This window comes from Branchiostoma floridae, chromosome 6 (assembly GCF_000003815.2).
Source record: "Branchiostoma floridae strain S238N-H82 chromosome 6, Bfl_VNyyK, whole genome shotgun sequence".
Taxonomy (NCBI): Eukaryota; Metazoa; Chordata; class Leptocardii; order Amphioxiformes; family Branchiostomatidae; genus Branchiostoma; species Branchiostoma floridae.
Genome location: NC_049984.1, coordinates 15,013,606 through 15,025,322, shown reverse-complemented (window position 1 = coordinate 15,025,322; position 11,717 = coordinate 15,013,606). Strand labels below are relative to the sequence as shown.

Sequence of the window (11,717 nt, the reverse complement as noted above, 5' to 3'; positions counted from 1 at the left end):
TATTTATGTGTATAGGGTCTGCATGGAGCAGCAAAGCGCCCCCACGACCACCCCCGGTCAAGGGACCGGTAAGCGGTAAGCGGTCTGTATGAGGTTAAAGAGTATCACGTTGTTTTACAAAATGTCACGTATATCACCGCGAGTGGAAGTCGGAATAAGTCGCCAGGTCATGTATTCATTGACACCTCCGATTGATCAACATATCCTGGTGTTAAGTGCTACGTTCAAGGACAAAATACGCCTGTACGTTCTATACGTATGTCATTTAAGAAAACCTATTTGACAGCTTATCGCTTTGGTTGATGCTAGTACACTGATAGCACGTGAGTTAACAGTAGTGTTAAACATTACCCAATAGCAAATAAAAGTCTTACGAAACCTGTCAGTGGGTCAAAGGTGAGCCACATTTTACATGTATGTAGTTTGCTGACTTGCGCATGCAGTATGCGAGATGACAAAGGCCAAAAACGGGTGCGGTGGTTGGTGAGTCCTGTACGAGCAAGCAGGTACATAATACCGCCGTTTATTCAGTCGATATATGAAGCATGCATGATTTTATTCGATTTGATTTGAATAAGTATATTTGATTCAATATTGCTGATGATGAATCCTGCCAACCATAAATGTAACGTCACGTATCATGCTTCTTGTAGGGGATCATAAAGGGACATTCAGACTGCTTTGCCAGGCCTGGTATTCATCATATTCTAGCTTCGATTCGCTCCTCAAATCGTTTCCCTCGCCGAATATTCTGCAGGTCTGAGATCAGAGGAGCAAACCCAAGCTAGTATAGGATGGATACATTTCAAAGGTTGATATGGTTAACGACCACATGGCAAGTGTGTAGCTTTGTTCGCAAATCTCATGTCTTGAGTGGAAATGATGGCCTCCAATTGTGTTACGTTTTTTACGTTACGGCTATATAACAATTTTTGATAATGACTGCTAAGTTTTGATACATTCAACTTTATTTTATGCATATGTAGCAATAGGTTTTAAGAGTATGCGACGATTTTACGACGTTTTGTTGGAATTTGAAAATATGTATAAAAAATGATTTCCCGTTATAACGTCGCTTTATCCGCACTTGTGTAATTCCTTGATGTACTTTATGTAAACAAGCCTGACCATTCGACCTTTGGCCGACAAATTGGCTGGAGGAAGAAATAAACCATTCTACTACTACTACCACTACTACATGTCAAGTTAACGCCGATCGGTTGTCGAGCAACAACGAGTATAACTTACCTTGTTTGTTCCGTCGAGACAAGGCGGGTTGTGTCGACTACTGATTGCTGTAACGTGTCATGCACCAGTAAAATTATGTACGATACCAGCGCGAGTCACAAAGCCACACTGTCTTCTCATCGAACACTGTGCTGTCGGTCTTCGAACCAATCAAACTATCATCCCAGCGGAAACCTTCCTCCCTGTCCCGGTAAACTGGCGGTCCGGCGCGTAATGGTGACGATCAGGGACAGACCGAAGTTCAAGTGTAGAACCGACGCGTACCTCCGTGCTGTGCGTCAGCGTCTTGTCCAGTAAAACCGACAGTCCAGCTGCTAAGCTAAGGAACGATCTCTATAAAACATCGGAAAAGATGTCCCAAGTGATGACTCCCGTTAAGAAATACTAGAAACATCAGTCCCGTGTCAGTGGTGTAGATTTACGGCTCAAAACGACTACTGGCTGTGTATACAGACTTGTTTACTGCCGACGCACAATTGGACAATGGCACTAGAACAAAGTTCAAGTAACTGCAAAAGCATAAAGGTATTAAGGCAACGTTCACATAGCCATGTACGGGTCACATCGTTTAAGCAATAATAGTACCATCTAGTGCACTAGTGCAATAGCCTTGCAGGGACAAAAGTTGCCAGATACATGTAGACAGCGTTGATATTAACGATATACCGGTAAGTTTTGAATTTCACTTTTTTCGTTAAAATCTAATTTAATCAAAATATTTCCTTATATGTTCAATGTATGTTCATGCAGGAATTCCTGAAAGACAAGCACAGTCTAGACTTGAGATGTATTCGCCTTGCTTAACAAGAAACGGATACTGATCTCAATGACCAGACCAAAGTGACTCTTCAGTCATCATCATCCTCGGTCGGCTGCAGAGCAGGCGACTGCAAGTTTCCTCCAGTTCCGTCTATCTTCAGTAGACTAGTCTCAAGGCACCATCGGTTGGTACTGCACACACATTCACAATGAAGAAACTACCACTAAACCCTCTTGTCTACTTCCTCGTCATTCTCTTTGGCTCCGGGTCCTGGATCGCCATCAACGGTCTGTGGGTGGAGCTGCCAATCATTGTCCAGCAGGCTCCGGAGTCATGGAGTCTGCCCTCCTACCTGTCAGTCATCATCCAATTGGCTAACATCGGACCAATCACGTTCACCCTAACAAGTGTGTTTGCACCTGGGAGAGTCAGTGTAAAAGCAGTGATCTATACGATAGTCTCCATTGGAACAGTGTCATGCGCGTTGCTGCCATTTTTCTGGAAGTACACAAGTTTTGTGGCAGGTGCCAATCGAAGTGTCGCGTTGCTCGTCCTCACGTTCTTCCTGGCCGTCGTAGATTGCACATCTTCGGTCACATTTATGCCTTTCATGGCGGTGTTCACCGTCCCTTATCTCAACCCCTACTTCATTGGCGAAGGGATGAGTGGCTTCATTCCAAGCCTGGTCGCCTTAGGGCAGGGAGTTGGTGGTAACCCTGACTGTCACAACGTGTCAATCATCATCAACTCCACAGTCGTCAATGGAACCGTGAAGAACATCACAAAGTACACCAACGTGTACATCACAAAAGACCCCAACTTTCCAACCGAGAACTTCTTCTGGTTCCTCTTCGCCATGATGTTGATTTGTGGCATCGCTTTCGTCTTGCTCAACCATCTCCCATTGGCTAAGAAGGAGCACGTTGGTGCTGTCAACGCAACAGACTCTCAAAATGACGGCTTCTCCAATCTTGGTTTAGAGATGGAGCCTCGTGAACCAAACGGTTCAGTCGAAGCCTCTACCACCAATGAGAGTGATGTTGTCAGCGATGGAAAGAACGTCAAAGGCCACAGCTCGGTTGCTGATGATCACCGTGAGGATTGTCTGATAACCAAGAAGAGAGGGCTGTCACGAGGAGGGTACATCTACCTGCTGTGTGTCCAGGCTTGGGTCAACGCCCTCAGTAACGGCGTCCTCCCCTCCATCCAGTCCTACTCCTGTCTCCCGTACGGAAACACCGCCTACCATCTGGCCGTCACCCTGGGTAACATGGCCAACCCGCTGGCCTGTTTCATCTCCTTCTTCCTCCCCACCACGTCCTTCTTGCTGGTGGGGGTGTTGTCGCTGGCGGGAACGGCGGTGGGAGCGTACATCCTGGCTCTTGCGGCGATGAGCCCCACCCCTGTACTACTGGGGACGGATGGAGGAGTCTTCTTGGTGGTGAGTTTGACTTTATATCTGAGACAGGAGAAGTATTCGATTGAGATGGTAGCCAGGAGAAATATATTTTGGTCTTTAGACTAGAAACAGTGATGAGTGAATTTGTTTTTGTAAGTCTTCTGTCTGTGTTGATTGTTTGGGAAGCTTTTATTCATGTTTTGAAGAAGATGCAATAAAGGGACAAGAGCACAGCTTTCCTACTGGGAGATCCAAGTACCAAAGTTGCTGCAGGTCAAAAAGTACTTTTAAGTTTCTTTTTTTTGCACAGAACACTACTTTAAGTTTCTTTTTTTAACACTGCAAATATAGGTGTTATCTGTAAAAGGCACGTTACTGTACTTTTACTGTTTTCCTTCCAGATTCTTGCATGGATCTTGGTGGTTGGGCTTTTCACCTACGTGAAGGTGACCATCGGGTCCATTTTCCGTCAGGAAGGACAGAGGGCGCTGCTGTGGTGTGGAGCAGTCATGCAGGCGGGCTCCTGTGTCGGCGCCATCGTTATCTTTTTATTTGTCAACGTGTTTCCCATGTTCCAACAGAATGATGCCTGTGAACTCTGATTTTTATCCTAATGCTGTATCAGACTTTTTCTTCTACAATGGTAGAGGTGTGTTTAGCAGAAATGGGACTGTGCCTATAAAATTGTCCCTGAAAAATATTTGTCATCTAATGCTGGTTTACATTCAACCAAATCGTAACCTATACGCATTGTTTTTAAAACTTAAAAGTTGATAGAACATGTTTTTAAACTGCAATATTTTGAAAATATTTCTAAAATATTGCAATTTGAAACTGCCGTTCATCGAATTGACATCCCTACATACAGTTTTTATAAACAACGGATATAAGTTACCCCACGGATATATGTGAACTAGCATCATGTACAAGATGTCACGGCATAAAGTATATTTTCATTGGGCATACTGTTTGAATGTTTTCTGGATGTTTGATACCTAACACTTATAAATGACATTTATTATGTGTAAACCAATGAAGGCAATGTGTATGAAACACAACACACATGGCATTTGAGAGAATTATTTTCAAAGACATGCACATAAGCCAAGAATGGACTCTTACACCACAATGAGGTTTGCATTCTTCAATGTAATCAAGATCATAATCAACAGATGATAGTATTTGTCAACGAATCTAAAATCATCAAGTAATATGGATTGCTGGTTTTATTACTGTTGTGTCATTATGTGTTTTTCAATTTCCTATATTGGTGTAAAGTTCACTAACTGGAATTTTTAAAATGTTCTAAAACCATGGTAGCCTGCATTCAAACATTTCATTCAACATATATTCATGGTAGACTTCAATTAACAGTGGTACAATTGCACAGCAATCTACCAATTTCTTGTCTTATCACAAAATCTGATACACGGGTCATAATAAAATTCGAGCAGCATTCGCTTTTCTTCAACAAGTCATAAGATCTTGCCACCATTATATTCACCTATATCACACAGTACGAATCTTCAGACTAACGAGTGAAGCTGTTGTTTTAAGATTAAATTTCAACAAAACGTTAAAAATGGTCCTAAAATATCATTCAATAATATGTGATAAAACTGCTTGTATTGGTCCTAAATGTGCAAGACATATCACCATTATATTCACCTGTATCACACAGTAAATATCTCAGTTAAGAGTGGTTGCTTTGAATGTTGAGTTTCATCAATAAGTATTACTAATTGGTACTAAAAATGGATCATTCAATAATATGTGACAACATTGCTTGAAGTGGTCCTAAATTTGCAAGACATGTCTTGTCTTAGAGGAATATTCTATCTAAGATACAGTAGTCATTCCTACGATGTCGCCATAGGCACAGTTTTCCTCAATGCCCAGGTTGTACTTGTCACCTTCTCCATTCTTGTACAGACTGGTGACGATCTTGAACCAGCCGCTCTCACCCTGAAGGAAACCAAGACAAGAACACACTGCTCAATACACACGAAAATCACTCACAATATGCAGCAGATTAACAAAAAAGCATGTTTTGTCTGTCTAGATTAAGCGGGTACCTACCTGAAGCGACGGCACACTGTTTTTGTCGCCTTGGCTAAGTGATTCGAAATAATGCTGAATGGATTCCATCGACAACAAACAAATCTTTTTTATGCTTTGTGCAGGGTTGGACAAGTTTTCTGAAATTCACTTTTTTTTAACCTCCTTGGTTTGGGCAAATAATTTCTTTAACCTCCTTGCTCAAACCACTTTTTTTACTTGCCCAAAATTCAAATGTCACTTTCATTATGAAGTAAAGGGTACCGCAAATCCAATTAAGGATGCAGCGACACCACTTTGTAATAAAGTGGATACCACAGCTTCAGTGAGCTTTGATAGTAGTGCAATGTGTCAGTCTTACCCATGGAGTTCCCCAGGAGTTCCTGCCGATCCAGTACTCGGTTCCATCATCATCTACACCCCAGCCGGCAATGGACAGAACATGGTTCTCCTGGGGGATTGAAGAGTAACTACACATTCAGCAAAAGCAAAGAATATGCCAGACCTAGCCAAGTTCAGGGAGGAGGTCTCCTTTTAATTGTAAACGTTTTAATTTTGCTGCCAGCACCATCTTTAATCTAAATCTGTTGTAATGATACTTCAGGATTTAGAATATAACTGAACTGTGTATAGGAACTGATACCAAGTATATATGTGCAGGTAAACATCAGAAATAAAATGCACAGCTCCAATTCTACCCACACCAACTTACATGTAAAGGTAGCATTTTTAGCCATGACAATTGACATCTTCCTAAAACAGAGTTAATCAACTACAATTAAAGATGCAAGAAATGGCAAAAAGGATTGGCTGATGTTTTTCTAATGATTTACATTTGTGGATTAAGACGTTTTGTAAACTGTCATTCTAAGGGCTTATTGGGATTTGAATATCTTAGACATATGACTGAGAATCACGTAACTTCAGTCTTCATGGTCAAGATTTTGCTGATTTGATGGTCAACTTAATTTGAAGAGCTGACCATCCAAGAGAGGACTTTGTTATGATTGATTTCAGAAATCAATGATTCAAAATTTTTTGATTTGGTTTTCATTGCGTTGCATTGAGTTTTTCTGAGTCGTACTCACGCGGGACATTGCATGAAACTCGGAGTAAACCCCTCCTGTGTATTTCTCAAGCCCACTGGTGGCCATGATGCCACAGCTGTGGACAATGAGACAAGATGATAAACTGGTTAGAACAAGAAAACATTTTACTCCACACTCACCGCAGAGAAGATATGGTGCTCAGAAAACACTCCGCCTGTGTATTTCTCGAAACCATCTGTCACCATAATGCCACAACTGTAAGCAAAGCCAATTGTTAGTGACCCAACATTTTATCGTATCATTTTACAATTTCTTTATTCTCAATTGCTCTGGTTTTTGAAAAGGCTCAATTAAGGCTTGAAATACTTCTTTGTGCACGTAACAGCATTTTTGTTCAGTTTACATACAATATCTTGAGCTGTCAATTGAAAGTAAAATTCATTGTACATACATGTAGAATAGCCCAATGGCATTGCTAGCCTAGTGGACTTCTGGACTCAGCAGAATCAAGAGGTCCAGGGTTTCAACCCTACTGGACAATATAATGATAATATTGATTGATAATATTGTTCAGTTGGGAAAGGCACTTTACACAAATTTCCTAAACTAACCTCTATTTGGTTTGACCTCCCCAACCAAAGTCAGGTACATTTACACCTACTAGCATTTGCAGTGAGGAAAGTCAAGGACATAAAATGTTTAGACACGAATACCAGGAATCAAACCGTTAATGCCTTCAAGTTGATATCAGACAAAACCTTGTGATACATGAAGAAAACCCACCTGATTGGTCCATTCTTGTACACCTCTGCCATGATCTTCTCCCTGCCCTTCACCGACCCGTAGTCGCCCACCTTCCACACGGTGTAGTTCTGGATGGAGGCACACTCTCCAAAAGTGGTGCAGGTCCCGCATGCGTCAAACTTGTTACACTCTGTAAAAAACACAAAACAGGGTAAGGCAGTTGCATGCACTGGAGAATACATGGTAGAAATAATTTGCTTTTAGAAATTTTAGAAAATGTCAAATTAGCTATGAAGTTACCAGTGTAATGGAAAATCATAGCTAAACCTGACATAATTTTCTTCTCCAGATCTGTTACTACTATAACTGATCATACTACTGTATACATCTGTGTTGACAGTTACAACATTATGGAAAGGGTTATACTATGTGAAAACACAAGGAATGGACTCGACAATTTTTTTAACAGTTCTCTATTCTTCCTCTGGATAATGGATGGCATGATTGGTGTTCTGAGCAGTCGGGTACTTAGTTATCGTGGAGAAGACAAGAAGACCAGCAAAACTTTGGCAAATCCCATCCTTTTGTTGGAAAATAGTATAAACTTTTTAATAACTGCTATAACCAAGTTGCCTTACCCTGGTCCTTAGCCTGGTAGTTATTGCATGTTTCGTCAGGGATCCCGTTCCTGTGGGCATACTCCCACACGGGAAGGTCATCGCCTCCGTGACATGTCCCAGCATTCCCACAGTCCAGCACGTTCTGTACGGACAGGTACGCCGATGGCCAGGCACCCTTACGCTGGATGTTGATGCGATCTGCACATGTAAATGGAGAACAAAATGGCTGATTTAAAAAAGATTTACTAATACTGTATTGTGAAGTATATGGAAGATTAAGAATACATGCATCCAGTACATATTTGAAGGGCAGGGAAATATACATACAAACATAAAACACATTGTTGCACTTTACAAAACTGCCAAATTAAAACTGTGGACATACTAGGATTTACAGTAATGCAATCATGAAAGTAATCGAAGAGGCCTGGTAATATATGTTATGTTCAGAGCTGTCTCTCCCTTCAAATTTTTTCGGTCCCTTTCATTTTTCGGTAGCCCGTGTTGTTAATTTCCCTAGTAAAATCTGTCATTTCAAGCTAAATGAAAACACATTTTCATCAATATCATGTACGAAAGTTAAGATTTTGGAGACAGATGGGGTGAAATTTTTGTCCATACCAACAAGTAAGGGCCAATGTACACAAGGCAAAAAAATGATTTGTCCCTAGACGTCCAATGCACGGAATGTGTCCTAGGACAGATTTTTTGCCCGCTTTAAAACGAAAATGACGTGCTGTGGCGCGCAGGGCTCTAGCCAGCGTCCGTTTTTCCGTCAATTGACGGAAATTTGCTGCGTCTGACGGAAAAATTTTAAAACCAATCCGTCAACCTTGAAGGACAAAAATCCTTGGTGGAAGCTAAAGGCGGCTTGGGGACACCGAAAAAGCCACACACTGTTTGTTTTACTATTGTTATGATTGCTGACAATGTGTGTCGGTGCCCTTTCGCATACGAAAATCTCATTAAAAACCAGTTTTTCAAGGTCTCAATTCAGTCTCTCTATTACTCCTGGAATAGTGTTTTCACAACAATGGGAATTGGCTGACGAAAAAAAGCTGGCTATAGCCCTAGTGGCACGCCACAGTGTGACACCCGGAAGTGCCACACTGCGATGCAGCACGTCATTTTTGTTTTTACCCAGGACAGAGAGACAGGACCCGGAGGCAGCTGCCCTGGGTTGGTCAAATGACAGGCTGTACGTCAAAGGTAACAATGTATATCAGACCTGCCATGGCACTAGTGGACCCCATGGCCCAGCAGGACCCACAGTACTGAGGAATGTGCTGGTTACGGGTGGTGCTGACGTAGTTAGTCCCGTTCATGTTCCTCCAGTCCCACTGTTTGGGCATGTCCGACACCTTCAGGTATTCCCATGGTCGGGGATAGTTCCTGTCAGAAACAATGGTCTCATGTCAACACCAAGAAAAAAAGTAAACATAACCTTTGTACACCAAGAGTTTTTTGATTTGCACATGCAGACCAGCTACATTTTAGTGATCTGAAAAGAGGAAGAATACAACATACACGTAATTCAAATTTAAAATTGATAATCAAAAACATAAAAATAACAACTTGTCAATATTGACTACTTTTGGTAGACCAAAATTGCAAATTATGGTGAATTGGTTTGTGCAAGGTACCTTTGAAAAGAATATGGAAAAATTGAGAAAGACTTTCATTCAAGAAAAAGGGACTCTCTAAAAGAGTCTTCCACTGCTAACATACGTTTACTCTGGAGTTGGGAGCACAATTTGACTTGATTGAAGCACTATACACATAGAACAATTGATTGTTTTTGTTGTCATTCTAAAAATGTTGCTCTTTTTCATGGAATTGCTTCCCCAGTGAAGCTATGACACCTTTTACCAGAAGTGTTAATTTCAAATGGGGTGAAACAGGATGAATTTCCTATTGCGTTTTTTTTAGCAAAGTAGACACTTGAATTGAAATTTCACACTCTCCTTGCATAGTTAGCACATGATATGTGATAATTGCTCAAAGTAACCCCTTGCAGAGTAAACATGGGGGGGGGGGGGGGGTGACACAACTGATTATTTTTGTAACAGAAAACACTTAAATTAATCATCAATATCAACAAAGTACATGTAGTCCTTCCAGACCAATGGCATTTCACATGATCGTACTTCCTGTCAAAGTGACTAAGCAATCTTCAACAAGAGACTGAATCTGCAGGGGCTAGTAAGTGATTAACCTTCACCTTGCCAAGTTAGCTATTTGGCACCAATCTCCAAATTTTTACTGGTTTGGGGGTCAGGCAGCAGGGGGAAGGTTAAAACAAGATTTGCTTACTACGTGATGATAGTGGCCTCAGGCATTTACTCTTGCCTTTGTCCCTTACCTTTTGTGGCAAAATAGGCTTAGTCACCCTGACATGCATCATCATGTGACATGCCATGGGTATGAAATTTAAGTGAACTTGGTTATCACATGCATAACATCAACTCTCTTTAACCACTAGGTATTCTTATACTGCCACAATCTAACATTATAGATAGTGACTCTTAAGATCTTTACTAATGTAGCATCAGTAACCAGGGATGTAAGCACCAGGTGTTCAAAACAGTTGTTATATTTTGAGGGCCAAATAAACGATCTTACAGTACACATGAGACTCGGATAACGTGTATGAGCTAGGAGTAGAGAAAATATATCGCTTTCTTCCCAATTTTGTTACAAGGAAGCAGCTTGGCATAACGTTAACAGTTTTACCTAAACACAAAGGAACTGTTTCATAATGTTGGGATGGGGGAGCTGGGAGGGGGGTATAAAAAACGGGACTCGGATATCTGCGTTTAAAACAGCGCCCTATTGACGTTCCTACGTAAAACTAGGACTTACTTGACACCCAGAAGATGCCTGTTGTTGGACCGCACCAGACAGGGCTGATCGTTGAGGTTCAGCGCCTCGCTGGCGACCAGGAACACGGAGAGGAACAGCAACGCGACTTTCTGTCCGGCCATCTTGTGGATCATGTGACGGACACATGATGATGAAATCCCGGAAGTCACGAGCTCGCGTGGAAAGTGGGCGTGGCACGACATTACCCAATCAGAGTCGCTCTGGAGATAGGCAGGGTGACCTTTGGCACCACGTGCTTTTGTTTATATTGATAAATTACTGCTACAATGAAGCTTGTTTGAAAATATCTGCCGGAAATTGACTGTTTGATCTTCTCTTTGTGTTTAAAGTAAGAAGAAGAAAAACTAGAGTTCCACGAACACATACCTTTGCCAAATAACAAGGTTTGTTATGTAGAATGATGTCTGTAGACAAATGCGTTACTCATTTCATTTTCTTTATAATCATATGCTTGGAGTTGGTTTATAAAATTTCAACATTGATTATGCAAATTAGATCCCAAGTTACCATTAATCGATATCAAATTGTATCAAGTATTACTTAAGCTATCAGCATACCAAAAATCATGATGATCCTTTGATCCATTCTTGACTTATTCTCTTTCAGTCTTTAATAAAATACACCCCTTACTCTCTTCCCTCTTTCTCAGTTACATATGTGACAACTTTGATGAAAGTACTATAATGAAATGCAGTGGGTTTTTGTACTTTTCCTAATTGATTATGCAAATTAGCTGTTGATTTGCATAATTGGTATCTCATTATGTAGGTCTTCACTTACGCTACCTAAATACCAAAAAACATGATGATCCGTCAACATGTTCATATTTTCTCATTAATAATGCAAATGAGGTCATCATTTGCATAATTGATATCTATAGCCATTTCTCTCCTTCCCAGCTACATATGTGACAAGTTTGAAAGTCCTATCATGGAATGCTGTGGATTTATAAATTT

At 41.1% G+C, this 11,717-nt stretch overlaps 2 protein-coding genes across 3 annotated transcripts; one reads left to right on the top strand and one right to left on the bottom strand.

The window, feature by feature from the left end:
- The first annotated feature begins 425 nt into the window (after positions 1-425).
- On the top strand, positions 426-5,252 carry LOC118417696 (solute carrier family 52, riboflavin transporter, member 3-B-like). Its single transcript, XM_035823360.1, has 3 exons — positions 426-506; positions 1,999-3,449; positions 3,809-5,252. Exons 2-3 carry the CDS (start codon positions 2,217-2,219, stop codon positions 4,007-4,009), a joined length of 1,434 nt encoding a protein of 477 aa, XP_035679253.1. The 5' UTR covers positions 426-506; positions 1,999-2,216; the 3' UTR covers positions 4,010-5,252.
- On the bottom strand, positions 4,537-10,921 carry LOC118417697 (cathepsin Z-like). 2 transcript variants are annotated; one of them, XM_035823361.1, is made up of 7 exons: positions 10,741-10,921; positions 9,107-9,270; positions 7,897-8,076; positions 7,298-7,448; positions 6,694-6,769; positions 5,827-5,916; positions 4,537-5,372 (listed from the first exon to the last, which is right to left on the bottom strand). In XM_035823361.1, exons 1-7 carry the CDS (start codon positions 10,872-10,874, stop codon positions 5,247-5,249), a joined length of 921 nt encoding a protein of 306 aa, XP_035679254.1. In that variant the 5' UTR covers positions 10,875-10,921; the 3' UTR covers positions 4,537-5,246. The 2 variants fall into 2 exon arrangements, with proteins under 2 accessions (XP_035679254.1, XP_035679255.1); XM_035823362.1 differs by lacking the exon at positions 6,694-6,769 and adding an exon at positions 6,554-6,629.
- Between the last annotated feature and the right edge of the window lie 796 nt (positions 10,922-11,717).

What these genes read in the sequence shown, in the direction of transcription:
- LOC118417696 (XM_035823360.1), top strand. Translation starts at nt 2,217, where the DNA reads ATGAAGAAACTACCACTAAACCCTCTTGTCTACTTCCTCGTCATTCTC. An exon ending in ATGGAGGAGTCTTCTTGGTG is followed by an intron (nt 3,450 to 3,808) that starts GTGAGTTTGACT and finishes TTTTCCTTCCAG; the next exon opens with ATTCTTGCATGGATCTTGGT.
- LOC118417697 (XM_035823361.1), bottom strand. Translation starts at nt 10,874, where the DNA reads ATGATCCACAAGATGGCCGGACAGAAAGTCGCGTTGCTGTTCCTCTCC. An exon ending in GTCCACTAGTGCCATGGCAG is followed by an intron (nt 8,077 to 9,106) that starts GTCTGATATACA and finishes TTACATGTGCAG; the next exon opens with ATCGCATCAACATCCAGCGT. An exon ending in CTACCAGGCTAAGGACCAGG is followed by an intron (nt 7,449 to 7,896) that starts GTAAGGCAACTT and finishes TGTTTTTTACAG; the next exon opens with AGTGTAACAAGTTTGACGCA.